The following is a 25,825-nucleotide window of genomic DNA, read 5'->3' as shown; positions in this document are numbered from 1 at the left end:
GCATCAAAAGAACAGAGTTGCCATGGCCCAAAGAAGGGGAGAAAGAATGCTAGTCATTCAAACATCAGATATTCATCATTTATTTCAATCATTGGAGTGGAATAGGTTTTATTTTTAGGACACCTGTGTCCTAAAAGTTGCTAATTTCTGTCTCTTTCTGCCAACAGAAATTTAAAATAATAATCTTTATTTATTTTTTAAACATAATCCACTACCAAATAGTTGCTTGAAATCTGCCATGTCCTTCATTTTAAATATTTTTAAACATAAGGTATGTAATACCACAAAGCAAGACACAAGGTCAGCTCCCTCCATCGCAGTTCTAGCCTCATTGCCCAGCACCTAGCTCAGTGTTTAGCACAGAATAGGCATGGAGTCAATGCTTGTCGAATATCCTCTTGAATAAACATGTAAATGAATGAAAGTTTTTCAGCTTTAGAATTCCTGAGTTCTGAACCCTGAATTGAGAACTTCTGGTTTGTAAGGATGACGTTTGTGAAGCATCATTTTAATTGTCAGTGGTTAAAAGTCTCTACATACTTATTTTAGCAAGTTGTCAGTTTTAACTAGATGACTTCCAAGATCCCTTCTGATGTTCTTTTTTTTTTGGGGGGGAGGTCTTTTCTAGGGCCGCACCTGTGGCATATGGAGGTTCCCAGGCTAGGGGCCTAATCGGAGCTGTAGCTGCCGGCCTACGCCAGAGCCACAGCAATGCCAGATCCGAGCCACATCTGCGACCTACACCACAGCTTACGGCAACACCAGATCCTTAACCTACTGAGTGAGGCCAGGGATCGAACCCAAAACCTCAGGGTTCCTAGTCAGATTCATTAACCACTGAGCCACGGCAGGAACTCCCCAGTGTTCTTTCTCTTATCTCATGAAATTGAAGACAAGAATCTTTGTGACTTAGAAATTTTATATACTAAACAGAGAAGCCATACATTTTTATTGTTAATAAAAGTTGTGGAATAACAACCCAGGCCTCAAAAGGGAAAACTTAACTGAATGTGAGGTTTTCATTGTGTGACATGCCTACTTTTTTTTAAGTGAGATATGAATGTTGAAGGAAAGAACTGAATTGCTTTGAAGAATTTATAAAGCCTCTTGGGAATGGATGAAGAGAAGGGCTTTATTACAGTTGTCAGGAAAAAAAAAACCTATCTAATTGGAAAGTCTGATCAGATTTTTCCATGTATACATGCATTGTTCTTTCATTTTCCTGGGAAGACTTCAGTAAAATCTATTTCACTTGATGATGCTTTTGGATTTGGTTGGGGGGGGTGGAGTGGAGGTAGGATGTGGGTGTTGGATGTGATGAACTTAAATTTGACACCAAAGCCTCATTTCTAAATTTAAAATGTTTTCTTTGGGCATTTGTATCTTAAATTTGATTTAAAACAAATAAAAAAGTAAGAACTAAGTAAAGTCAATAAAGTTGTCTTAGGAACTCAAAAGTGAAGCAAAAGGCAAATTAATTTTAATTCCAGGGAGTTATCCTGACATGCATTTATCTTTTTCATAAAAAAGTACACAAAAATCCCCCCAGCAAAAAAAAAAAAAAAAAAACAAATAAGAAAGGATGAAATGTTTTGGAAGCTTCTTAAATTATTGCTGCCTAGAAACTGAATTTTAGTAAGTTTCAAATTGTGCATATAAAACTGATGATTGCCTTTGACAAAGGAGTGCCTATTTTAAAAAATTCAGTTTTTAATGTGTTACCAAAATTATTACCATTTCAGTGTTGCTCAGCTTGCCCCATATTGTTTGTGTAGCTGGGCAAACTAATGTACTTGGAAATGGGTATTCACAAATACGTATCTTTTAAAAATGAATTATTACAGTGCCCTACTCCACTTCAAGTGTGAACATTATTACTCATGCATTTTATAAACATTGAAGAAGAATAAATAAATTATGGGATATCTGACAGTCTTCATTTCAAACACTTTTTAAGCAAAAGGACAAAACTCTTCATGTTAAGGGGTTCAATTCAGTCCCAAGTGTCTGATGGTTTACCACAGTTGACTGATCTTCCCATGCTGGCATCAGAGGCAGGAGTAAGGTTCCTTTGCTTGGCTGGCTTGCTAGGGATAAGTTGCAGCATAGGTTAACGTGCACTGGTATCTGGAACCTCGGTTTTTTCCATCAATGAGTAGAAGCGGCATTTTCCTAAAGTAGTCAATAATATCTGACACAGACAGAAAGTCCTGAAAGGTTTAAAATAGGGAGATAAATCAACATTGGAATATGGGTAGCAAGAATTTCACTCTCATTTTTAAAATCTGCATAATACTCTACCTCTTGAAATGTGAGGATTATGGGAATATTTATGTGTGGTGTGTGTGTAAAATTTGGCAAATAGCTTAATGATTTCTACTGCGGACCTTTGAAAAACTAATTCCTCACCAACATGGGTTAAAGCAAATGTGTATTTATGTGTGTGTATGTATATTTAACTTCATATGGCAGGCTATATATATATATATACATATATATATTTATATTTATATGTATATATATGAGGGCAGGGAGTCTAATCCTGATAGCCTTACCTTAGGGTTGTTTCATTTGTGGTTTGGTTTTGGTTTGTGTATCCCTGCTTTACTCTGAATCATTAATAACGTCAGAAAGTCTAAGGAGTTCAAGTCAGACAGCATCCCTGGTGTTTGTGTTGGAAGATGATCTCGGTAGCAGGTCATACCATTTCCTTCATGATCTCTGCTGTGTCCCCAACTGCCACCTTCACCAGAGCTCTGAAGCAAGTCTTTGCATTCATTACCTGGATCACCCTATCACTGATGGCTAGATTGGAAAATCCCCATCCATCCATCTGGATGTGGGTCAGAAGTCTCCTAGGTACTTTAGATTTATGCGCTGCCCCCAAGACTGCCCGGCTAGGTGCTGCCCTCCAGGGCAGCTGCAATCTGTGGTTTGTATTTGTGTTCCCACTAGACCAGTAGACATCCTGGAGGGCAGATGTCTCTGCTTCTATAGGACTGGTGCAGCTCTACCCAGATGGAACCAGTGATTCAAACATATGGCCAAAGTCATGTGGACTTTTTTTCTACTCATCTATATTATCATAACTTAAAACTATTTGGAGTGAAGTGGAAGTTATGGCTAAGTTGCTTCTCATTCTGGAAATGTTTGATTCAGCTGCTTCTCCTCCTGGAACGTTGAGCTTAAAGAATATGTTTGGGGTATTCAGTTTAGTTGTAGCTTAAAAAAGCAGCCCTGAAAGGTTTCCTTCACACCAGTCCTGATTACCACCCAAAAAGTGACTAGCGTAAACTTTGGCGAAAGACAGGAAAATGTTTTTGACAATTTTGCCACGTTCATGGGTCAAACCTCCATGTTTAGTAAGAAATGACCAAGTATCTTAAATAATCACCAAGAGAATTCTATTTTTCCCCTTTTTCCAGATGTTCATTTAAGATACAGCTTTATAAATACACTGTAATCTTACATTAAAATTATGTCACAGAGGTGAATGCAAGAAGGGCCTTACCTTTTACACCATCTAACTTAGTTTTTAAAAATTTAAATGTTAACATTTTTAAATTTACACAAGTGATTTTAGACTACTTGGATTAAAAGATATAAAAAAGATTCCATGGCACAGGTAGCTACTGTTAAGATTTTATTTCCTTCCAGTAAATTAAGGGTTTCACTAATGTGACTTAACTCTTAAGTTGCCATAAAGTATGGAACCCCACCCCCCCCACCCCAGCAAAGAATGCTACAGCAAGATTCCAGGTAGGTAAGTATGCAGAAAGACATAAAGAGAGACTCGAGGGAAATTTTATAATTAGAAGCCCTTACCTCTTTCCCTCGGAGTCCAGTTCCCAACAAGTAGACTTGGTTTTCCTCCTGATAACGGATCTGGATGTTGTAAACTTTATCTTTGTACAACACCATGAGGACATATGGATTGGTTATTGTTTTTTTAGAGCTGTCTCTAACCAGAAAAGTGCCATCCTGAAAGGATAAATTCCTGTTACTATGGGAGCAGGAAAAGTCAATACTCCTATTGTCTGTAAGAGCAGAAAACAAGACTCTAGGGATCTGGAAACCTAACAGTTGACAATTCAGTGAACATTCAGTTCCCCAAACAGCTGCAGTCCCATGTGTCATGGATTCCTTGATGTCAAGAAAGAGGCAGCAGAGACATTTCCAAATTTCAAAGAGACATCTTTGAAGTCTCTTTATGAAAAAGGAATCTCTTTTTCAGTAATAAAACAAGTAATAGGTGGTTGAGTGGATAAAGGGCCAGCAAAATAACTTTATTGGTTAACTACAGATATATCTTCTGACTCAAAAGCTAATTCTCTAATCCTGTCTTTCCACAGCCTAAGTCAGAAAATACCTGCAAATACCTAAGAAATTTACCTATTTTAAAACTTTACGGTATCCAGATACAATGTTTCATTATAAAACACCTGAACCTTGGCAGGTGTTCTTAGCACCCTTTTTCCCTAATATTTACTAAAATACCGTTGTGATTTGGCCTATATTTTAAAATTTCATTCCATAAATTATTGCTACATCAAATTAATACTGTAAAGATCTAATATTAAAATAGAATGAATAAGGAGGAATCCATTTAAATTACTTCCTCCTCTGTGTATTGAATCAGGATGTCTTAAATAGTCAACAATCTGCAATAATGGCTTTCCTTTATTCTGTTCATTCCAAGATGATTGAATAAATTTTAGAACATCTCTGTTGCACAAATATACTTGTTGAACAAATATTGGTAGTCCTGGCTTTGCTTTAGAATTTCAAGTTTTGAAGACTTCCAGAGCCCACATGGCACCCCTGACTAATTAAATCTAGAATCTCTCAAGATAAGACTGGAATCAGAATTTTTCTTAGAGCTCCTCAGGTGATTTAAATGTGCAACAAAGCTTGAGAACTACAGTTGTAGTCTCCAAATGTGAGAGCTGTGAAAGACAAGGATCTTTGCTTTCCTGTCTCTGATACATAGATTTAAGGTTAATAGTCAGCACTGGCAGGCAAGAAATCTGGTTCCAGACCTCAGTGTTAACGGGCAGCTAGAAACTGCTAGGAGAAAGGATGAAAAGTTGCTGTTGTCTCTCAATATGGGCCCCTTCACATTGATGCCAACTATGTATTAAGAGGAACATGGAACCTTCCTTAAAATGTTGGAATTTGGGAGGAGAGAGTCTCCTTTTGGCCTTGTATAATTCCTGTGCAAAGGTGGACCATTTTCGTTAATAAAATCTCCTAAGAGTCTGCCAGCCAAATGATTACCTTAATTTAGATTATTTTGTCAGGACCCTAGGAATCATTTCTCCGGATGCTGGTAGATAGGAAGCTGGCACTAATTGGTCCCCTTAGTATAAAAGCACGAACAGCAGCCAGCAGAATTCCTAGCCCATAATCAGTACTCAATAAAAGTCAGTTCCCTTTATTTTCTTCCATTAATATTTATAACTACTAAAAAATAAACATTAACACAGTACCTGGTTTATCCTTCTGAGAGCAGCTTCTGCCTCTGTTCGGGTAATATAAGAAACGTACCATTCTTCATTTAATGAATTCTGAAATGTAAATTTTTAAAAACGGAATCAATTTTGCAGTTACATATGTAAGTGAAAAGAAAAGCCTCCAAGTAATCATTTCCATAAATCACCACCTCAATTCCATGAGGTCTGAAATATTTGTTTTCTTAATTTGAATATAGAATCACTTAGGTAAGGCTACATAGAAGATATTTTGTTTGAACTGCTTTTTATCATAACACTGGATGCAAAGGTAACTGTGAATAAGAATGCCATATATAATGGAGCTTCTTATCAGGAAAGGTAAAGATGTAATAATTTCTTTAGTTTAGAATGATAATATATTCACTGAAAAAACTGAGTTAACGAGCAGTTAAGTGACTTATTGCAATGTCATAAGCTAAGAAACAGATGAAAAATAAGATTATCTTTCTGCTTATTTAATGCAAAACACACATTTGCCATTGGAAGAGTCTGAAAAACACCAAGGAAAAAGAAAATATTACTTTTCATCGAATCCTCCTCTTAATTTTTTTCGCTAAAAAAAAAAAAATAAGGCTAATAGAAGTACAAGAGCGTGTTCAATGGGAGTTCTGATGATTCATTTTCTGGGGGAACAAAACGGAGTACAAACAGATGCCTTATTACCTCATCTTCCCCAGGGGATGGTGGCCGAGGTTTGTTTGGAATTGGTGAGGAAAAGTTCCTGCCTTCGATTCTGGGAGGTGGTCTGTTGCTCGGGCCTTCAAAAGTGGAGCATTTGGAAAGTTAATTTCAGCAGTCTTTCACTTCTGTCATAAGCACATTTTTCTCCCCCAAGTGCCCTTGCAGTTAGTTGTTCCTAGTAATTCACATTTCAAGAAACCACAAGTTCAAAAATAATTTTCACTTGTTCAGAACCATAAGGACCACTCAGTTATTCTGCAGCCAGGCCAGTGACATTGTGAGGTACTACCACACCTTTGAGTGATTGTTTAATTGTGCATGTTATATACTATAAAGTGACGAGATCCATTGCTGAAAAAGCCACATTGCTTTAATGTGGTCATCACAAAGAATATTCAGAAGCCAGATCTTTCATAGACTCCAGCACACCCAGAATGGATTCCCTACCACCCTGTGGTGATGTGGTGATAAAGATAATCATATTCTCATTGTTTTCTTAAAAAGAAATGTAAGTTACCCCAGAGGCTGGGACATTACCTTGAGAATATTGTTAGCTTTTAGAGCCAGAGTTTACTACCTGCCATTCTTTACCAAATTTTCTCCAGATGTAGAACTGTTCACCTCCCCATAGAAGGTCCCACCACCTATCCCAACAATCAGGAAATCTGTGTTGGTGTGTCCTGCAAATTACCCAGCACTTGAGTTTCACTTTCTTGTTGACAGTTCCCTGACACTTTTTAAGCGAATGTGTCTCCTAGTCTCAGGAAAGTTTTGCTCATGTTGATCTGTAATTGCCAAGCCCATCTTCAATGTGTCAGAATGGCTGCTAAAGACTGGAAATTCCAAGTTGAATGTTCTCAATAATTCATGCCTCATTCATTTGTTCATTCAACAGCACTGCCCTGTCCAGGCCCTGAGTAAGGCACCTGTGTACGCTGCCTGTCATCCTCACAGCAACCGCACAAGGTGGGTATTATCTTCTTTTTGAATATGAGGAAACAAAGGCTGAGAGAGTCTAAACAAAGCATGGACAGGGCTAGGACTAGAACCTGTGGCTTCCAGACATTACTCTGCCTAAATGACAATTCCAAGGAGACCCTGAATCACCAGGCTCAGGAGTCTGTGGGTATGAAGGGCCGACTGTACTATGCTATTTTCTACAAATGACTTGAGCATCCTTGGATTTTGGTACCTGTGGGGGTCCTGGAACCCATCCCCCTTCCCATATAGAGGGATGACTATATTCCCAAAAAAAAAAAAAAATTAAGCAACTGTTCATATTAATAATCCCCATCACCAGTAAATAGTCTAGTGCCACCTTGTACACCTTTGCTTATACTCAAAGTGTTCCATGGACCAGCAGTACCAGCATCACGTGGGAACTTGCTAGAAATGCAGAACCTCACTGAATCAGAATCTGCATTTTAACACAACTCCTAGGTGATTTATATGCATCTTACAGTTTGAGAACACTCTCAGTAAATACTTACCATGGACACCCAGAGGAGATGTTAGTGAAAATACAGGTCCTCACCCAGACTCACTGTATCAGAATCTTGGGGGTTGGGAGTCTCTTAATCTGCATTTTAAAAAAATGTTCCTCAACTAGCAACCCAGGTTATACTCATTGTAGAAACTAAAACTACAGAGAAAACCAGCACTCTCCTGAATGCCATGTAAAAACAGCAGGGGGAAAAACTGTACGTAGGAAGATGAAGGCCAGGGCTGCCTTCCTGAGGAAGTGTGTGCGTGTATGTGTGTGTTATTCTGTGTAGTAGCCAATCATCCCAACAGCCTTTCACACACTACACAAGCTGAGTTAAGTGTTGAATGAGGAAGTCAGGTGCTTTGAGGAAATAAAACCTTTGCTAAAAGGCTTTGGAACAGGTTGGCCATCCAGTCCTGCTGGCATGTTGGCGGGACCAGGTCACTAGAGCCCAGAGTACAAACCTTGAGAGAAGTATGGCGGCAGGGAGGCACTCTGCGGAAAACTACTGTTACTGCGGAGACAGAAAAAGAATGGATTTAAGTTGGGTTGGGGTGAAGGGGCCAGAGGGGGAGTCTGGATTAGGGGAATGCTGCTTCCTGTTATTACTTCCCACCAGCTCCCTGAAACCATGGAAGCAGGGCAAAGAGAAGGAACCTGTTGGGTGTTTCACTACTGTCCCAAGATGGACCACCCCAAAGCCTAACAAGTTTCACAAGCCAAAAGCAACAAAAGAACTGTATAAAGGGCTGTAAAAGCTACTTTTGAAAGGCAGCTGAGCCCTAAAAAGCCAAAAAAAAAAAAAAAAAAAAAAAAAGCAAAGCAAAAAAGAAAAGGTCAGCTGTAGTTTGAAGACTTTGAGTTTGGAGTAAGACAGAAATCCTCTTTGGAGAAGACTTCTCTTTTAGTTAGGACAATACATTACATGGGCGTGTTGTTTGAGAATCCGCAAGGCCTAATGGTCTACAGGGAGAGGGTAAGGGGTGAGAAAGAGAGGGCTCCGTGGTGCTGCTGGACACCGAAACAGCATCCGTGGGGACTGGGGTGATGTGGGCCTACGGGGGCCCCGATATGCTGTCTGTTGTGCAGCAGCTCCCCCTGCAAATTTAGTCCAAACCTTCAGTAAAATTGCTCTGTTCAGCAATCTCATGTGAGTGGTATTTTATAAGCATGAAGACTAGGGCTAGGGCCCAGTGGGGTGAAGTAGCATGAGAAAATGGTAGACATGGAAGAAGAAGATAAACAGATGAAAGAGTGAGAAGTAGCAGCAGAAAATCAGAGCAAGAGGCACCCAGGGAAAGTGAAAAAAAAAAAAAAAAAGTTGAATCCTTCCAGATATCTGGCAGGGGTGGAGGGGCCTTGCTGGTGAATTTTCTCCCATATTTAGGATAGGGACTGGGCTTTTCCCAGTGAGGGAGAAGATGAGCCCAAAGGGCTAGTGGATGAACCCTGGGTTGGGGGGCGGGGGGGAGGGCAGATATCAGGAGGCAGCCTGAGGGCTTATTTAGGAGACATGACCTAAATCTTTCTCCTGTTTGTACCTCTGCCTCTGGACAGCCTGCCTCATTGTGGACCCTGAGAAAACCCTCTTGCTACTGAGAAAACAGCTGCTGGGGACAGCTCACCAGGTGAGTTCTCTGCGTCTGCTAAATGCAAGGTAAGTTTTTTTGGTCTTCCCGTCCAAGTAATTAACTGGGTTTCTTGAGTGTTTGTTTCTTTGTTTCAACTCACGGAGTGAAAACGGTCCCCATTTCCTCCCAAAGAGTCCTTTGCGTCTAGGCTTTTGACAGAACAGGCAATTCTGTACCCCTCTGACCCCAAGTACAGAGACTCAGAACACAGCAGTGAGCTAAGACATGCGGTTCTTTATGTTCAGCTTGGTTTTGATTCTTAAGACCCAGAATGTTCTGACTGTACCATCAGTGACTCATTTCTCTCTTTCTTTCTTTCTCTCTTTCTTTCTCTCTTTCTTTCTCTCTTTCTTTCTTTTCTTTTCCTTTCCTTTTCTTTCCTTTTCTTTCTTTTCTTTCTTTCTAATTGGTTTTTAGGGCTGTGCCCCTGCCATAAGGAAGTTCCCAACTAGGGGTCGAATTAGAGCTACAACTGCTGGCCTGTAGCCACAGCCACAGCAACACAGGATCCAAGCCGCAACTTCGACCTACACAGCAGCTCACGGCAGCACCGGATCCTTAATCCACTGAGGGAGGCCAGGGATCGAACCCTCATCCTCGTGGATACTAGTTGGGTTCATTACCACGGAGCCATGAGGGGAACTCCAGTGACTCATTTCTTTCTTCCTCAACCCACCAGACGTTAGCTTGGTATCAGTGCCCCCAGATGGTGTACCAATTTAGAACTGAATGGCAGCACACACCTTTCTGAGAAGGCTCCGGGTGTGTGAGTCGGTGGGAGGGGGTGCTTGGGTGAGGGCTTGGTGGATCTTGAAGGGAAGGTGTTGGAGCTCATGGGGAGCATTGTTGGTGGGGGCAGGGGTCTCTGATGCACTGTGAGGTGAGAGAGAAGAAGCAAGTTGTTAGGATCCAGGTGTCACAGGACTGCTCCCCAGTTCAAAACAGCCCAGAACTGCTCCCCAGTTCGAAACAGCCGGTCTAAAAGGAGGTACAAAAATCCGAAAGATTGAATGCCATTGGGAAGTGGGTAGAAAGCCTACCCCCAAGGTTTTTCTAAATGATTTACCAGCTTAGAATGCATTTTAAAATGCTCCCATTCTTTATCATTCTCCATAATACACATCTTATTTTTTTCACTTTTGCAATGTTAACTTGGCAGAAAATTATCAGTTGGAAATCATATGGATTTCAGAAATGACTCACAAGTTTAATGAAAGCCAAATTTTATGCCATGCCATTTATCTGCAATTAATGATCCTTGACCATGTGTTAAGAGAGCGTAAACACTAGGATATTTTCTATTCAGCTGTACATGCAGTTTTCAGTTTTGCTCTGCAAGTAATTTGCACTGTAATGCCTGAACGTTGGTAACCAAGCCAAATAATCCACTTTATTGTAGTTACATAGTATGCCAACTGATGTATGTCTACTTAATACTAATTTAACAAGTGTAATGTTTTCTGTGCTAAATAATTCCATCTGAGTGCCTCAGCAGAAAAACAAAGGAATAGGTTATAAGTTGTAAGAAAGCCTTTCTGAACATACCATCGTCTTCATCCTGGTAAGGGGAAGAAAAAAAAGAAGATATTAACCTATCATGAAAACACAATTCCTCGGGAGTTCCCATTGTGGCTCAGTGGTAATGAATCCGACTAGGATCCCTGAGGGTGCGGGTTTGATCCCTGGCCTTACTCAGTGGGTTAAGGGTCTGGTGTTGCCGTGAGCTGCTGTGTAGGTCGGATCCTTTGTTGCTGTGGCTGTGGAGTAGGCTGGCAGCTGCAGCTCCGATTGGACCCCTAGCCTGGGAACCTCCATATGCCACAAGTTGTGGCGCTGAAAAGCAAAAACAAAACAAAACAAAACAACCCCCCCCAAAACCCCAAGAAACAGAAAACACCACAGTTCCTAAAAGAACCATATTTCTCCATCATAGAAATGTCTCTGTTTTCTTTAGTAGTTGTGCGTCTCCATAATTAAGGTACTGTGGAGACCAGTAGAACTTGCTAAGTAATTTATCTTTTTTTAACAAATGGTCATTTAAAGACAGTCCATTCTGAGACACTTTATATAATTAACATCAAATAGGTACTGAGGTATCTAAAAGGACCCAAGGATGCACTAATAGTGACAGTATCAAACATGTGTCCTGAAGACTCACAAATGATATTTCATCCAGTTCTCCTAGCACCCCTTCAGGAATTTAGCCTCCTCATTTTCCACATGAAAACGTGCTGCCCAGGAGGGATTCTTAACTTGCCAAGAGTTACAGAAATCGATTCAACCCTAATCAGCCTTGTTTTGGGGTTCGTTTTGTAATGGCTGCTCCCCTTAAACATCAGGCAACCTTACTGATGTGTAAATAGCTTCCAAGTTGTGCCCACACGGTTCGGCACGTTTATCTTTAGGACAGCCTTGTGAAATAAGAGAAGGGAGGGGGTATTTGCTCTACACTTCAGATAAGAAATGATGTTCAGAGAGGCCAGGAAGATTTTGCCACTGACTAGTGGGCCACAACTGCCGACTCGGACTTGTTAGGCCGGCACAGTGGTGATGAAAGAGCGCCTTCCTCAGTGTTGTCGTGAGGATTAAATTAGTTACTACTTGTACATGGTGTATGTTGAGTGCTCGATAAAAGTTTGCTGAGCCCTTGAACATGGCAAGGGTGGGATGGCCTTCAGAGGGCTTCCGGTGTAGAGGAAATCAGACAGACCTAGATTTGGATCCTGGCTCTCTACCAGCTGTGAAACTTGCCACCAGTATCTCACCCCCGTCAGCTTCGATTTCCTCTTAGTAAAAGAGAAACAATGACTCCTTAAAGAGACATTAAATGCACAGTATGTGTAAAGCTGGGATGGCCAACTGCCTGGTCTTTGTTTGCCTGAAACTGATGGGGTTCCTGGGATAATGAGACTTTCTTTACTACATCTGGACAAGTGGCAGGCAAACACTTGTTCAGAAGTAGCTAGATTGGCAACAGGTCCATAGCAGGCATTCAATAGATGCTATTTCCCTTCTTCCTAAGCCATGGAGATATTAAAGGGGAAAACAGAGGCCTAGGATGCTTTGCTGTGAGGCCCAGACTCTGGAGCACCCCTCACTTTATCTTCCCCTTCACCTCCTGCCCCTTACCTTGCTAATCACCATGGGTAATGGGGCTGTGATGAACCCAGTCTCCCCAGGAGCTTTCAAGGCACAGGAGTAAGCAGTACAGCATGTGGGCAGGAGGGAGAGATGGCAGCCCCACCAGGCCCCAGGGTTCAGCAGCCTCCTGTGTTCAGGCCTGGCTCCCAGCACTGGACGCAAATGTGGCCAAGACAGAGGTAGCCCCGGCCTCCACAAGAGCTTTCACTGGTTCCCCTGTGCCAAGCACTCACCAAGTGATGCTTTGTACTTACATTCTCTCTTCTGTCTCCTCCCCATCCATGCCTGAAATGAATCCGGGCAAAGGAAAAGAACTGAGCATAAAGAGTTTAAAAGAACATAGGTTGTTTTGCCTAATCTAATAAGTAACAAGAAACCAAACCCATTGAGCCATGATTACATGGAAAAGCAAAAACCCCAGCAGAAAAGCAGGGGAGAGGGAAGTTTGGTGACTCAGTGTTCTGTCATCATTGTGAGCTGAGCTGGGCAAACCTTTATTCTGTTTAGCTACTGCAGCAAATAATTACATTAAAGAAAAAAGGTTTCGTCAGCAACCTCTTTAGTAGCTATTAAATTTCACTGAGTAGATGTTTCTCTAAGCAAATAAAAACATTTTAGGTAACCTTCTCCTCGGCTGATGTTTGAAAACAACCATCTCGGGCCTCACCCTTCGTGTGAAGGGAAGATGCTTGGGAAATGCTGCTGCTTTGGGACTCTTCCCAGATGCACAAGCTGGTCAAACAGATTTGGTGACAGCGGCCTTAGCACTGTGGCAGGCAGCTCTCCATCTGGGCCCACGTCCTTCTCCCCTCAGAGGACACAAGGAGGACAATTTGGTGAACGCCTTCTGTCTGTCAGAGGCTTCATGTCATCACATCTAGTGTTTACTTAAGACTTTGATACTTGGTTCATGATGATATTTTTTGCATTCATTTTGATTTTTTAGAACATTCCCTTAAAATATTTATTCGATTACTCAGGTTTTCTTGGTGCACCCTAGCCATGGCTCTGATTTAGTCCTCATATTGGTCAAGCAAGAGCCATAGTTATGAATCCTGCTTGCACACCCGAGCTCAAGGGAAGCCTTGGTTTTGCCTTTGGTAAGGACCAGGGTTGGGCCTGAGCTCAGATTTACTTGTGCCATTTGGTAGATAGGCCCCCAAAGACTGTATAGTGAGGCTGGAAATAGTAGAGCCAAGCTTGGTATTCTGCCATTATACAGTGTGGCTGAGCAGTGAGGGAGGCTCTGAACAGTGACCCATGACCTCCCACAATGATTTCCCATACGGAGATATAAAATGATAGGTGCAGTGGCTACACCCTGTGATGGAAGGAAGATGCAGCCAAAAATCTGGCTGGTTGAGGAGAAGGTCTCCACAAAGGGCAGTCATTGCCGAGGAAGCACCTGTCTACTCCTCTCTGTGCTAGATGGCCATGTCCTTCAAAGAGACCCAGGCCCTCTCCCTCCAACCTGAGAAGCTTGAACATTCCTCAAGCCCCAGAGGCAAAAGGAGCCCACTCCCATCTGGGTGCGCCATGGTCTTTGGTCTCTACAGATAGCTAATTAATACAAGGCAGGCGTTCACATCTCCCCCTCTATACGACAAGCCCAAGTGACAGAAGACACTTACTTTGGCACAGGTGGCTTCTTCCCTGGCAGGGGGCTGCCTCTGTCGGGTCTTTCTGTGGCCGGTGGTAACGGGGGCTTTTGTATCTTGGGCAAATGCTCCCCGAGAGGCCTGCAGAGTTGCAAGAAAGGATGCATGAGAAGCAGACTAGAGTTGTACAGCCCCGGCCTCGTACCCTCCCGCTGGTGCTCCAGTGCCACTCACCTTCCTGCTGGCGCTGAGGGCTGCAAGGCAGGAGGGAAGAGGTGTGAGTGTCCTCAACACTTTGCACAGAAAACAGGCAAAATACAGAACAGAGCAAAAACAAAAACAAACCGGGGTAAGCTCACCTTGTCAGAAATCGCTGGTTTCTTTCCTATAAAAGACAAAGAGCAGACAGACCTTGAGTTTAACAGCCAAGCATGAGATATTAAGACATTGCTTGATGAAACTGAATCCAGGGGCCCTTGGAGGGTTGACTGGGTTTAAGCAATGAGGCGGTGTAGACCTTAGATGGGTAAAGGGTCCCCAACGTAGCACCTAATTTATAAACTTAGAGAAATTAAGTGACCTCGCCCAAGGGTCACAGTGTTGTTGACATACAAACAGTATTGTGAGTTCTGTGCTTTTTTCCATCATTTTATTTTATCTAATTGATGATAAAAAGGATGAATGCCTTCTTGGGATTTTAATACCTCTTTCATACCAGTTTCTTTGTACAGTCTAAGTTTATTTTTCTATCTAAAATAAATCCATTTTGCCATGGAACGGTTAATTTCCCTTTAACTGTTACATTATGTAAAGTGTTACACTTAGTTTATGCAAAATTTTTAACTTGGGAGAGAAAGTTTGAGAAGATTCTTCTGGTAGCTACAGATCATTTTGTTGGGATTTTTGTTGGTTTTTCTTTTCTTTTTTTTTTTTTCTTTGTCTTTCTTCCTTTTATTTTCTCTTGGAACAGATGACATGCAGGCTCCTTGAAGAAATGCTAGCTGTGCTTGAGAACTCTGCCTTGCAAAGTTATTCAAAGCAGTGTATTTTTAAATTCCATCTAAAGTCCTTTAGAGTAGTTATTCCATGTCTTCAATGTAATAAATGTACATTGACTCTGGTGCTCTAGATAGAACCAGGTCTGGAAGCAAATTCTGAGTGATTTTGAGGAAGTGACCTAAAGTCTTTGAGTTTCAATTTCCTCACCTGTAAAATGAGGATGGTAGGTTAAAACTGCATAGGTTTACTGTAAGGATCAAGTGACAGTTTATATGTGGGGTCAGGCACATGACCCTTGGGTGCTAACAATTGTTAACTCATTCTTCTTCTTTACTCTCCCTCTGCCCACCAGCTCAGTTAACACCCTAAGCTGAATGGTAATACATCTCCCTGGAGCTGCATTTTTGCAACATGATTTAATGGTTAAAAACTAAGTACATGCCAGGCCCATGAAAGGTCCTGAGAATCTTGCCCCAACTGCCTAGTGGGAGAGAGTTTGGGTGGTATGAAAAATGTTCATTATTTATAAATACTTTGGTTTGAGATAGAAACCTTCCTTTAGAGAGGTACCCAGAAAATTCAGATTTATATCATCAGGGCTGAATAACTTTTCTTCTAATCTGCTGATTTTTGCATATTTTCTGGACATGTTAGGAGTCTATTGACAAGAATCTGAGTTAGAGGTTAGTTCTCCGAAAACATCACATATGTAATTAATTCAGGGGTAGAGCTTGTATTGTTGAGAAAAGGTATCTTTAAAAAGAAAAACACATTTAAAAAAAAAATCTTTAAAAAGGGGAAGTGTCTGTTGTGGCTCAGCAGTAATGAACCCAACTAGTAACCATGAGGATGTGGGTTCGATCCCTGGCCTCACTCAGTGCATTAAGGATCTGGCCTTGCCGTGAGCTTCGGGGTAGGTTGCAGATGTGCCTCGGATCTGATGTTGCTGTGGCTGTGGCATAGGCCAGCAGCTGCAGCTCTGATTTAGCCCCTAGCCTGGGAACTTCCATGTGCTATGGGTGCGGCCCTCAAAGCAAAAAAAAAAAAATCTTTAAAAAGGTTAATTTTTGTTCAGGAAATGAATCAGAAGGATTTGACATCAGTGTTCCACTTTTCTAGTGCTTTGACTCATGAGAGAAAGCAAGGCTGGAGCCTGAAGTCGAATCTCTCTGTCTTCATTTTCATGTAATTTGTACAGCTCTCCACAGCAGGCCATTTTAAACCCAAATAGCCGACATAGATTTGCATGATTTAGCAGAGCCGCGATGTGGTTCAGGGAAACAGCAGCAAGCAGTAGCCTCAGATCCAAGAGCTGAAAGTCATTTTGCCGATAGAAGAGGAGACTGAGGCCCCAAAGGCTAAATGCCTTGTTCACTGTTATGTAGCTGGAGGGTCTGGGGTGCCAGGCTCCTTATCCCTCAAGGTTCAGGGCTCCTTCCCCAGGACTCCCTAGTCACAGCAGGGAAAATCCAGGGTCTCTACCTGCAGCATCGTGTGGTGGAAAAGGGCATCCATTTTGAGGTCGAGAAGACTCGAGTTCAGATCCTGAGCCTAGTTATGTAAGTTTGGGAAAAGTATTCAAACTCTCTGAACTGCATCTTTATCATGTACAAAGTGGGAATGATAACACGCCGTCTTTGTTGGGTTGGTGTGAGGACTAGGAATGATGCAGAGATAACTCTCCATATCCGTGGGTTCCACACCCATGCACCACCCAACCTCAGATCAAAAATATTTGGAAAAATAAAATCCGCAAAGTTCCAAAAAACAAAATTTGAATTTGCCATGCACTGGCAACTATGGTACATGCATTTACATTTATTTACAACTATTGACATAGCATTTATATTCTATTAGTATTGTAAGTAATCTCGAGATGATTTAAAGTTCACAGGGGATGTATATAGGTTCTATGCAAATACTACACCATTTTATATAAGAGTTGAGTGTCATCAGATTTTAGTTTCCGCAGAGGTCCTGGAACCAGTCCCCCACCCCACCCCCCGCCCCGCCACACCCTGCTGATACTTGAGAGACCACTGTAATTTATTTGTGGGCACTTGCCGCAGAGTAAGTGCTCAGTAAATGATAGTTAAGTTTTAGAATTGAAATCAAAAAGAACTATGTAGAGGTAGCTGCAGCCCAAGAATCCTCTGGGTCAATGCTGGAGGGAAAGGACCGTAGTATATGCACAGTTTGGTCAACTGCACACACACAACACAAGACAGCTCTGACATTTGAATAGCACTTTAGAGTTTTATAAAGTTATTTTCTCCTTACAAATAAGGAGACAGCTCTGAAAAAGCAACATTCCTTAGTGGTCAGCGAGCTGCTAAGTAGCAGCTAAGGCAGCAGACAACAGCCCCGCCAGGCCCCTTGCCCCTTAGCCCAGATGCCTCCTGCATTTTCCTCCAGGACAACAGGATGGATGCGCGCGTAGCTGGATGGTACCCATGGAGAAGCAGGCTTGGCACCAGGCTAAGGGCAGGAGCTCTGGGTTTGGGTCACTACCCCGATCACTTGGTAGCTGAGTGACCTTGGGAGGTTATACCTCTTCATGCCTCAGTTTCCTCATCTGTACAATGCGGATAATTCTAATAGTCCCCACTTCAGAGGATTGTGGAGATAGTTAAATGCATCGGTGCCCATGTAAAGCATGAATAAGCACTCTGTAAATGTTGGCCACACTTACCACGCATCAAACATGAAAGATACCAACCTAGTGTGAAGGGCTCTCTGTCAAACGGAGCTAAAGAACGATCTAGGGGTGGTTTCGTGCTTCTGTCTATGGAAGGAACAGGGACTGGAAGGAAAAGAGACTGAAGTCAGTTCGGAGAAGAGAGCAGTTGGCCGGGGAAGGGTGGGGGTCGATGGGCAGCAAGAGAGGGACTTACGCTTTGCTGTTTTGTGGTTTCTACTTCTGCTAGGCTCTTCGTGGTTGGGCTGGGGTGGGGGGAGTGGCTGCTTTAAAAGAAATCCACATGTCAGGGAGCATTTTCAACCCATCAGTTGAAGTCCTGGGGGCTTTATTCCCCCCATATAGGTCTGAATCTGCTCTCTTTTCTCCATCCCCCTGTTCCACCCACACACATACCATTCCTCGCCTGAACAGTCGCCTGCTATCTGAGCTCCCTGTTCCACACTCTATGAGAGCATTTTCTGCATGTTATTCCCCTACCAAGCTTTTTAGCGGCTCTTATTAAGAACAAAACTAAAACTCCTCATGGCCTGCGAGGCCCTGCCTGAGCTAGCTGCTGGCCCCCCTTCCAACGCCTTTGTGGGCTCCTCTCTGCAGTGCCCGCTGGGCTCTCACTGTAGGTATCTTCTTACAGTTCCCGCAAATTCTCAAGCTCATGCCCACTTGGGCGTGTCTATAATTGCGTTCCCCTCTGCCTGGAATGCTCTTTCCCCGGCTCTCTCGCCACAACTGGCTCATTCTTTCCAGTTCAGGGGCACCATCACACCTACCGTCATGTTCCCTGGTCTTCTGTCTCTCTAACCACACGTTACTACTCAAATTATATTGTTTATACATCTCTTTACCTGTTTATTATCCATCTCTCCCTAACCCCCATCAAAATTTTATGGAAGCAGGGATCTTATTTGTCTCGTTCATGCTCTGTTCCCAGCAGCTAGAACACTGCCGGGCACTGTTGCTCAAGCAGTATCTGTAGATTGACTGAGTGCATTCTGCATCCCAAGAGTGAGGTGAAGGGCTTCCAATTTCAAAAGCAAGTACATGTGTAGATAGATTCAGCTCCATGAGCCCCCTTTGTAATGGAACCGAACCGCAGGAGCAGCGAGGAGCCATCTGTTGCTGGGCGGGGCGCGGGCGAGGGGAGGAGTCCCAGCTGGGGTGTGATGGGGATCCTCCCAGCCCTGACACTTGGCGTTCACCGCAGCTGTCACGGTGCTCTGGTCCCACGTGAAGGGAACACAGTTCCAGCTATTGACTCCTGAGCCTGAACCTCCTGGGGTCTCTCTGGATGCAGGCATACCTTGGAGATATTGCAGGTTTGGTTCCAGACCACCACCATAAAGCAAAAACCAAAATAAGCCTAGCGATGGGGAAAAATCGTACATTTCCTATGGCAGGCCTGTCAAACGAAGTCAACTAAAACACATACTTTGTTCGCATTTGTGAAAGGCCTTTCCTCATCTGCAGTGTGCATCTGCATTATGCATTAACCAGCCTCCTTAAGGCAGGAGGATGTAAACAAACTTGGAGAAAAATGGTCCCTTTCTTCGGATGCCACCATTGCAATGTGTCCTTCTCATACTGTCAGGGGGTCACTTTGACCTAAAGGCTCACTCTGACCGTGCCTGACCAAAACATCTCTGACAAACTGTAATGTTAATCCATCAATATAATACATGATTCTTGGTCTCAAAAATGTGTTAAACTGCATCTCTAGCTCCTGACTGATGAATCAGTTCTCAGAGCTTCCGAGCATCTTTCTCCCAGGTTATAATCCTCAGTTTGGCTAGAATAAAATTCTCTTTGTTTCTTCCTAGTTTGATTGTTACTTGAATTTTCATCAACGCTAGTCACACAATTTTTTTGACTTCCCAGTAAGTATAAAAATTACATTTACAGCAACCGAAGTCTGTTAAGGGTGCAATAGCATTATGTCTAACAAAACAACGTACATATCTCAATTTTTAAATATTGCTAAAAAATTCTGACTGTCATTTGACAAGGCAGAGTTGCTACAAATCTTCAATTTGTAAAAAAAAAAAAAAAAAACAAAACACAGTATCTGGGAAGTGCAATAAAGTGAAATACGGTAAGTGGAGGTGTGCCTTTCTTAATTAGACCCACGAGAACTGAGATCATACGCTTGAAGCAAGAGGAGGGAGGGTTTGCTGCCTCTCTCCCTCTGGGTTCATGGCATTACACATTTTGGTTTCAAGCCTTGACTGTAGAATTTCAGGCCTTGGCCAGCAGGTGGCAACAGTCATTTTGTCAGAAGGAGAAGGCCTGGGACCCAAATACTAGGAGGTGCCATTTGCTTGGTCCTCTTAGTGTATTTTACAGTTTTCACTTATTTCAAAAGTGGGAAATAATTGCAAAATGAATATCATGAGGAGACTTTGATCATACAAACGGCTTACGTTGTTTATGGTATAAAGAGAAAATACGATGATAAGAAGCATTATGACATGTATAAAAATCTCTAGTATTTCACTTTCCAAAAAACACACTGTGAGCACTTGGGTACGTGGTTTCCCAGCCTGCGTATAATTTTTTCTTAGCGGCTAGAATTGGGTGAAGATGTCTGTGGCTTCTCTCTGCAGAGGAAATTATTGAGTGGACGCAAAGTAGCATAACAGAAGGTGGGGGAGCCTACCGTGTGATTGCGGCCAGCAGGCAGAGGAGGGGGGCCGGTCATGGGCCTCTGAGGGGGCACCGGCGGCTGCTGTGCCTTCCCGGAGGCCGGCCGGTCTGTGGAGATGCAAAGGCATTGAAATGAAGGGAGAAATGCTCCGTCTAGCAGGAAGGCTGGCCCAGCCACCCCCCCACGGCTCTCCAGGAACAGAGCCAGCCCTGACTGGGCGCATCTCAGGATCCCGCCGACCCCATCGGCACCAAGAGCAGCCCCAGGCAGTGTGACTGGGATGTGTCCTCACGCGATTTCTCAGGGTGAGGAGTACTTGGCCCCTTGCTTTCTCTGTACCTGCCCGGATTGTCTCACTCTGCTGACACCTAGGAGCAACTCTCACCTCACCTCTGGGAAATGGGTATTTATTAAAGGTTTGTGAATGAAGGCTGAAGAAAAGCCTCTCGGTCATTAGCTCAGCCAGCGCCTTGAGCAAGTGTTTTCAGGCAACATTGTGAAGAAGTCAACATACACATGCCCTCACCTGTACAGACATACAAATGCACACCTGTATTTGTGCGTGCGTACACACATACACACGTGCAGACACACACAGAGACACACATAGGCACAACTGCCTCAGCAAGGGTAAGCCCACTGTGACACATGAAGATCCTGTTCTGGGCCCCTTCCTTCCCCTCACAAATTCTCTGGGCTGTCCTTCCCCCTCCCACTTCCTCCTTGCTTAGAAGGAGGAGCTGGTCACCAAAGCGCAGACTCCTAACAGAAATTCACATTATTCTGATCATCTCAGAGGTGTCCCCAGGCCAGGTTGACTGGCTGGCAGCGTCCTACCCCTTTGACAGGGGAAGGCTAGGCCAGGACTCTTTTAAGTGACGGTCTACTGACATTTTGTGCTCTGGATGCTGTTTTGTCTCAGCCTGGTCCCAGCCCAGGGGAGGCAGTGCTCTTCCAGAGAGTGGGGCTCAGAACTTGGGCAAGCGCCCACACTGGCCAGCTCTCAGCTCCCCTGACCTGTCGTGTTCCTTGGAGCCTCAGGGCCTTTGCCCAGCCATTCCTCCTGCTTAGAATGCTCTTCCCTCCCCCGTATCTGCCCCCACTTAGCCAACTGCTATGTGTCCTTTCAGTTTCATCTTAAATATCCTATCCTCAGGGAAGCAAGCCCAGACTAGGCACATGCCCCAGCCTCGTCTCTCGCACGCGTCTTCCTGAGTATCTAAGTTTAAGTAAATCATCTTGTGATTAATTTGTTTGATGTTGCCTCGTCCCCTGGACGATGGATTCTTTAGAGTGAGAACTATAGTGTCCCCTTCATTGTGTATGCTCATAACTGGCACACAGGAGGCACACAGCAGCTTAGCTATCTGTTTCATCTCTGGGCCTCAGTTTCCCTGCATGTGAAACAGGATGGATAATTGTGGCCTGTATCACACAGGGTGCTTCAAAACACAAAATGAAACATTGACAAAGTGTTTGTGAAAGGGCTTTAAAATTACCCAGTGTAGGAGTTCCCGTTGTGGTTCAGAGGTTAACGAATCCGACTCGAAACCATGAGGTTGAGGGTTCAATCCCTGGCCTTGCTCGGTAGGTTAAGGATCCGGCATTGCAGTGAGCTGTGGTGTAGGTTGCAGACGTGGCTCAGATCCCGCATTGCTGTGGCTGTGGCGTAGGACATCAGCTACATCTCCGATTGGACCCCTAGCCTGGGAACCTCCATATGCTGCGGGAGAAATGGCAAAAAAAATAAATAAATAAATAAACAAATAAATAAAATAAAATTACCCAGTGTGGAGTTCCCATTGTGCCTTAGCAGTAACGAACCCGACTAGTATCCATGAGAACTCGGGTTCAATCCCTGACCTCAGTGGGTTAAGGATCCAGAGTTACCATGAGCTGTGGTGTAGGTCACAGATTTAGATTAGATCCTGTTGTTACTGTGGCTGTGGTGTAGGCCGGCAGCTGTAGCTCTGATTCTACCCTTAACCTGGGAACTTCCATATGTGAGGGTGCAGCCCCCCCCCCAAAAAAAAAAAAAAAAATTGCCAAGTATCAGATTTCCCTGGTGGCCAAGTGGTTAAAGATTCAGCATTGTCACTGCTGTAGCTCAGGTTTGATCCCAGGCCTGGGAACTTCCACATGCTGTGGGCACATCCAAAAAACAAACAAACAAAAAAACAAAAAAAGGAAATAAATAGATAAATAAATAAATAAAATACCAAGTGTTATACAGCCTAAAGGACTAGTGGTCTTAATTTTTGTGATCATCAGCTTTTTTGCTTACTTCTTGATATTATATTATGCAAATGTGTATGTGCCTATTTTCTGTCACCACCAAAATTTTTTGAAAAATTTAAGTTACAGTCAATCCGCATTGAATATCACTGTATGTATCTGCTGTTCTGTGGGCAGTAGTGCCACATAAGCATGAATTGGTCAGAGATGGGGAGGAACAAGCTAGTAGGGGTTCCCACTATGGCACAGCGGATTAAGGTTCTGGCATTGTCTCTGCAGTGGTGCGGGTTCAGTCCCCAGCCTGGGAACTTTCATATCCCACGGGTACAGCCAAAAAAAAAAAAAAAATAGTATTTGAATACCAAAGTAACATACAAAATAAGTTGTTACTTGTTACTTACACTCTTAAGTAACCGTTCCATGCTGATACCAGGCACCAGCAGCAATGATTTGTCTGCACTATTAATAACCCTCACAGCAAATCTGTGTGGTCTATATTATTATCATTCTATTTCACAGATGAGAAAATTGAAGCCCAGAGAGGTAGAGACATTTGCCCAAAGCCGCACAGCTGATCGGAAGCTGAGCCAACATCAGCACACAAAGCTTTCTTGCTACATGGGCCTTGGCCTCCCGTGCACCAGTGGGGCTGGGGGCTGGGCTGCCAGGGCCCTTACCTATGTACATGGAGTTGGAGTTGGAGAAAGGCTTGGCAGGCAGGATGGAGTTCTGCAGAGCTTCCTCATCATTGGAGGGCGGCGGCTCATAATCAGCATCGTCCTCCATGGGCGCCGCCTCCTCCTCGTTAGGGGATTCGTAGTCACCGTCATCCTCCCCATCCTGATCTTCATTGGGACTCTCATAGTCATCTTCTTCCTGCCGAGACAGTGATGGGCACAGAGCGGTGTGTCGGGCTCCTTGGCACTCGGCGTGCCTCCCTCGCCTCTCTCTGCCGAGCCTCACGGTCCTCACGTGGGGGCATTCAGCACTAGGGTGATCACTCCCATTTTACAGATGAGGACTCTGAGGTCAGGGAGTTACAGAAATCACAGAGCTAGCAAAATGTGGACGTGAGACCTCCACTAAGGTCTTCAGGCTACTAGGCAAGTGCATTTTTCTCTACATTTTTTTTTGGTTTTTTTTTTTGGTTGTTGTTGTTGTTTGCACAACAGAGAAAAGCAAAAGGAATGAGGACACAGGAATAGAAGGGTGGCAGCACCTGCTGTTTTGAGTAAACACATTTTTTACTCCAGGCATTGCCAAGAGGGAGACTCAACACCTGGAGCGTTTGTGATGCCCCTGGTTCATTGTCAGTCTGTTCTCTGGGTGCCTGCTCTCAAAAATTTCTTTTCATTATAACCCGGTGCACTGTCCAAGGCCATGCTAATGGGAAACCAGATAACCAAAAGCCTGTTGATTAGAAGGCAGATTACGTTGTGTCTGAGACAGGATGGTCAGGGCTGGGGTAGTCTCTCTGCTGAGAGATGAGTGTATAGAAAGAAACAGCTTATTATTCGTGACATCTGGCACTGAGTGTGAAGCTGCTCCCTTGGAAGGCACTCTAAATTTTAGATTTTTTAGTGTAGTTTACATTTGCTTCTCTGTGGGTCTCAGGGCAGGTAAGCCCTGGGGGGTTTATGCCTTTGAGGCAGCCCAGGAAAGTGACAGGTATAGGAATAATTTCCCAGGTAGAGGTGGCACCTTCAGCTGCCGACCCATGACTGGCTTATCCGTCACAGGCCAAGATCAAGCGGGTACTAAATGGGCCCAGGGCATTTCTCTGAAGTCAAGGACAGTGTGGAAAGAAGCAAAGGGAAGTCACAGCTTGGTGTGGGAAGGTGCATCCTGAGAGCCTAGAAATCCCGGCAACTTTGCCCTGTGGCTTAAAGGAGACCGTCTAGGGTGCTCAAATGAAAGACGCCTGTGTGAATGTTTGACTTGCAGAATGTGTATCTTTTTAACATCGGAAGGCAAGGTGAGGTTGAGTATATTCCCCAACTCCGAAGAGTCTTCTTCCTGCCCTCAGTGTTCCTGTCACTTGAGAGCAGGGGGTGGAACCCGACCAGTGGGAGGGACTTCAGAACCTCGGCCTCCAGCCTCTGTGCCTCTCCAGCCCTGGTGCTGACTGCCCCCCATACCAGCAGGGGCTCCCTCCAACCTCTCCGCCTGCACAGCCCAGCCCTGCGGCTCCTGACTTTCCACCAGGCCTTACTCCATTGGCCTTTTTCAGCAACACACTTTCCTCACTGCTTCTAGGACAATTATTTTCTTCTCCTGATTTGGTTCCTAATGTGTATGCGTGGTTTTGGTTCCTAATCCTATCCTGCCCCATGGTACGTGTTATGTAAGCTTTAAAGTGGTCATAGGATTGAGTTCTCTGTCTCTGCCCCCGCACCCTAGTGCCTTGTTCAGTGGAACCCTGGGTGTGGTAGGCAGCAGCTAGTGGGAACTGCCTGTGTACAGAGAGGGTTGAGAAGGCTGGCCTCAGCCTGAGCTCCCACGCGGAGGAACTGTGCGGCCAGCAGTCGCAAAGATGCAGTTTCTGTATGAAAACTAAGCGTTTGGGGGAAAATTCTGGTCCATTTTCCCTTTAGAACAAAATACATCTGTCATATTCCTCTGTTCTCACATAGAAAGCACAGACATAGCATTTTGCTTCTCGAATTCAATGCTTCCTTGTAACAGAATCCCAATAGGACAGGGGATGTTTAGTGCCTGCTTCTGAAGCACTCGAGGCAGCTGCTTACCAGAAAGACCACTGGACTAAGGGTGGGCAACCAGGGGCCTTTGCCTGCCTCTGAATATCTGTGTGGCTCTACGTTAAGTCAGGCTGTCCGGTGGGCTCAGCTGCTTCATCTGTAAAGTGGGCAGACTGGGCAGCAAGCCGTAACGGAGTTAGGCTTAGCCTGGGTCTGGCGTCAAGTGTGGTGACCCCATACACAGCTTTCTGGGGAGAGGATGTACCAGCCTGGTCAGACTCTCAAAGGGGTTGTCGCGACCCCGCATATAAAAACCAATTCGATCAGGCCTTCCCTGAGGTCTTTCCGGGGCTGCTAGTTATTTCTGAACTTCCTTTCCCTCTGTCACCAATGAGCATTTACGTGTAAGAGAAAAGCTTTAAAGCTACTCTGGCGTAGGCCATGTGGAGGGGGCGCTGGGGGAAAGGCCCCGCTGCGGGGGTGGTCACGGTGGGTAAGGGTGT

General features: G+C 44.0%; 1 protein-coding gene across 5 annotated transcripts in view; it reads right to left on the bottom strand.

The window, feature by feature from the left end:
• Window positions 1–901: 901 nt before the first annotated feature.
• The window catches only part of LCP2 (lymphocyte cytosolic protein 2), a 43,323-nt gene continuing 18,399 nt past the window's right edge, over window positions 902–25,825 (bottom strand). Inside the window, exons 7-21 of one of the 5 annotated variants that reach the window (XM_021077083.2) lie at window positions 23,301–23,499; window positions 20,401–20,495; window positions 17,944–18,013; window positions 17,769–17,852; window positions 14,410–14,435; window positions 14,285–14,304; window positions 14,084–14,191; window positions 12,707–12,737; window positions 10,857–10,869; window positions 10,055–10,184; window positions 8,145–8,194; window positions 6,177–6,271; window positions 5,490–5,567; window positions 3,826–3,981; window positions 902–2,210 (exon numbers count right to left, since the gene is read on the bottom strand). In XM_021077083.2, coding sequence (XP_020932742.1) covers window positions 2,088–2,210; window positions 3,826–3,981; window positions 5,490–5,567; window positions 6,177–6,271; window positions 8,145–8,194; window positions 10,055–10,184; window positions 10,857–10,869; window positions 12,707–12,737; window positions 14,084–14,191; window positions 14,285–14,304; window positions 14,410–14,435; window positions 17,769–17,852; window positions 17,944–18,013; window positions 20,401–20,495; window positions 23,301–23,499 — 1,278 coding nt within the window. In that variant the 3' untranslated portion in view covers window positions 902–2,087. Of the gene's footprint in view, window positions 2,211–3,825; window positions 3,982–5,489; window positions 5,568–6,176; window positions 6,272–8,144; window positions 8,195–10,054; window positions 10,185–10,856; window positions 10,870–12,425; window positions 12,738–14,083; window positions 14,192–14,284; window positions 14,305–14,409; window positions 14,436–17,768; window positions 17,853–17,943; window positions 18,014–20,400; window positions 20,496–23,300; window positions 23,500–25,825 lie in introns of those variants that run through there. The other 4 variants (XM_021077084.2, XM_085001804.1, XM_085001805.1 and 1 more) reach the window with 4 other exon arrangements.

Source organism: Sus scrofa, chromosome 16, assembly GCF_054392235.1.
Source record: "Sus scrofa isolate SSC_HxYL_T2T_F1_AM1 chromosome 16, Sscrofa_HxYL_maternal_Yorkshire_Landrace_v2.0, whole genome shotgun sequence".
NCBI classification, from domain to species: Eukaryota; Metazoa; Chordata; class Mammalia; order Artiodactyla; family Suidae; genus Sus; species Sus scrofa.
Note: the sequence above shows the minus strand (reverse complement) of the source record. Positions and strands in the feature narration are given on the sequence as shown.